The 2,181-nt window shown below is 42.5% G+C and overlaps 1 protein-coding gene across 1 annotated transcript in view; it reads left to right on the top strand.

Annotated features, from left to right (window-relative positions):
* Positions 1-2,181, top strand: part of tprb (translocated promoter region b, nuclear basket protein) — a gene marked incomplete at its 3' end in the record, with an annotated part of 18,251 nt that extends 16,070 nt beyond the window's left edge. Inside the window, 3 exon segments of the mRNA XM_014007353.1 lie at positions 1,249-1,445; positions 1,539-1,832; positions 2,150-2,181. Coding sequence (XP_013862807.1) covers positions 1,249-1,445; positions 1,539-1,832; positions 2,150-2,181 — 523 coding nt within the window.

The following is a 2,181-nucleotide window of genomic DNA, read 5'->3' as shown; positions in this document are numbered from 1 at the left end:
ATGTTTATGTCTGTTCACTGGCTTTGAACACACTCACACAGACAAAGCCAGTGGTCAATGAGGGGCTGAATATTGATCACGTCTTAGATGGACGTTTGCTCCTCAACCAAAGAGAGCCTTCGTTGTTGGTTTGTTGCCCGGCCACGTGCAGCGCTCACGTTAACCGGTGAAGCACAGACAGAAACAAAGAGGAAGTCACCGGACTTTATGGGTTACAACTCTTCCCGACGGCGGGCCAGATAGAAATAAAGTTATTTGTAAGAGCGTCAAACCTTGAACTGTCTGACCACCGGAGAAGTTCGAGCCTGAAATATGACTTCAATTTAAAACCACCGTAAGAAAAAGAGGAGGGTCTGCAGACATGTGGTATTGTGTTTAAAGTTTGTGAAAATGGAATGACCCTTTTTATATATAAAACAGAACCTGAAAAATGCTCCGAACATCTTTGAGTCGGGATTTAATTTTCTGAATAACAGGGCTATTCAACTAAATTGCTCCGGGGGCCACAGTTACTGCTGGTCAACAGCTGAGGGGCCAAACATCCAGCAATTAAAGTTAATATATAAATAATCCAAGTACTACAAAGACCTGTTACCTTTGAATTAGTTTATTTTGCTGCATTTAATCATGAATACAACACACAGACCCCTATAAAAGAAGTGATAATTACACATTATCAAAAACAAAAAGATCACATTATGCCTCCTGTTTGACACAAATAATATTTTGAAATCTCTGACTTGCCAAATTTTTAAACCAATTTTAATTTCACTTTCATCACTTTATCTTCAACTGCTTGTAGTTTTAACTGTCTTGGGTGTTTATAGAAATGGTTTTTATCAGCTTCTAGCCTAGATTCTGACGTTTCTGTAGATACCAAACATGTCTGTTTAACTAAAAGAAAGAGTAATTAAAGTAGAAAACTGGGGGTTTGGGCTTAAGAGATGAATAAACCAATTGGCGGGCCAAACTTTGGTCACATGTGGGCCGGATGTGGCCTGCAGGCCGCCAGTTGAATAGCCCTGTTCTAGAGTTATTAAGTTGTTGAGCTTATATGTGTGATTGATTTTAATATTTGTTTTTATGTCAGTTTTCAGCTGTGCATCTTGCACAGATCATCTTGATTGAAACATTTTGGTGGTGATATTTTCTTTTTGAATTTGACTTTTGAGTCCAGAAAAACCTTTGCTTGAACCCCTTCTTCTTCTTCTTCTTCTTCTTCTTCTTCTTCTTCTTCTTCGCTGACAGTGCCTGCACTTCTGAGCCTCCAACTGCCAACATTAAGCCAACACCTGTAGTTGCTACAGCGAGCAAACAGACCAACATCCCAAGTAACAAACCCACTCCACGAGCAAGCATCAGGCCGATGATCACCCCGGCCCCTGTGCCCACGCCAACACCAACTGCTACCGTCATGCCCACCACACAGGTGGAGACACAGGAAGGTAGGCGTAGCTGCAGAGTACCTTCTTTCTAAGTGTTTTTGCTTTGTTTCTAAARTATTTCTGTTTGTGATTTCCACTGACATAATGCTTCAGCAGCCATGCAGTCAAGCGAAGGCCCGCCGGTGGAGCATGTGACGGTGTACGGCAGTGCCAGCGGCTCTGTGCGCTCCGCCAGCCCCAACGTTCAGACCACGCTGGCTAGCCCCATCCTGACCGTTCAGCAGATCCAGACGCAGGCCACGGCTTTTGTTCAGCCAACGCAGCAGCAGAGCGTGACCCACCCAGAACCAGCCAATCAGGAGCCACCGCCTGTAGTGATCGAAGCAGCGCCTAGTCCTCAGGTGGACTGGCCGTCAACATTCCCCACCACGTCTGTGTTTGGCACTGGTGAGAGAGGATTTTTTGTTTAGTTTTTTTAAACTACAGGAGAAGATTGTTTTTAAGAAATGTGTTATTTAGAAAGGTTTAGAAGCTACATGTGTCATTGCATATGATGGTACTGATTAGATGGATGAATGCAGAAAATCTTGGAAATGGAAATGTTCTACTCAGGATGCTATGTATTTTTTTTTTTTTTGATTGATCAAAAAAAAGGGATGCTATGTATTAAAAAAGAAGTCCTAAAATTATAACCCACGCTGCTCATTTTGCTTGTTTTAACTTTGGGTTTTATGTAAAGATAATTTACCAGCACCTACCTCTAGTTTCAGCCACACCTGGAACTTCTGCTTTGACC

Source organism: Austrofundulus limnaeus, unplaced genomic scaffold, assembly GCF_001266775.1.
Source record: "Austrofundulus limnaeus strain Quisiro unplaced genomic scaffold, Austrofundulus_limnaeus-1.0 Scaffold41, whole genome shotgun sequence".
In the NCBI taxonomy this organism is placed as follows: Eukaryota; Metazoa; Chordata; class Actinopteri; order Cyprinodontiformes; family Rivulidae; genus Austrofundulus; species Austrofundulus limnaeus.
The sequence above is the reverse complement of the archived record's forward strand: the minus strand, read 5'-3'. Positions and strand labels throughout refer to the sequence as shown.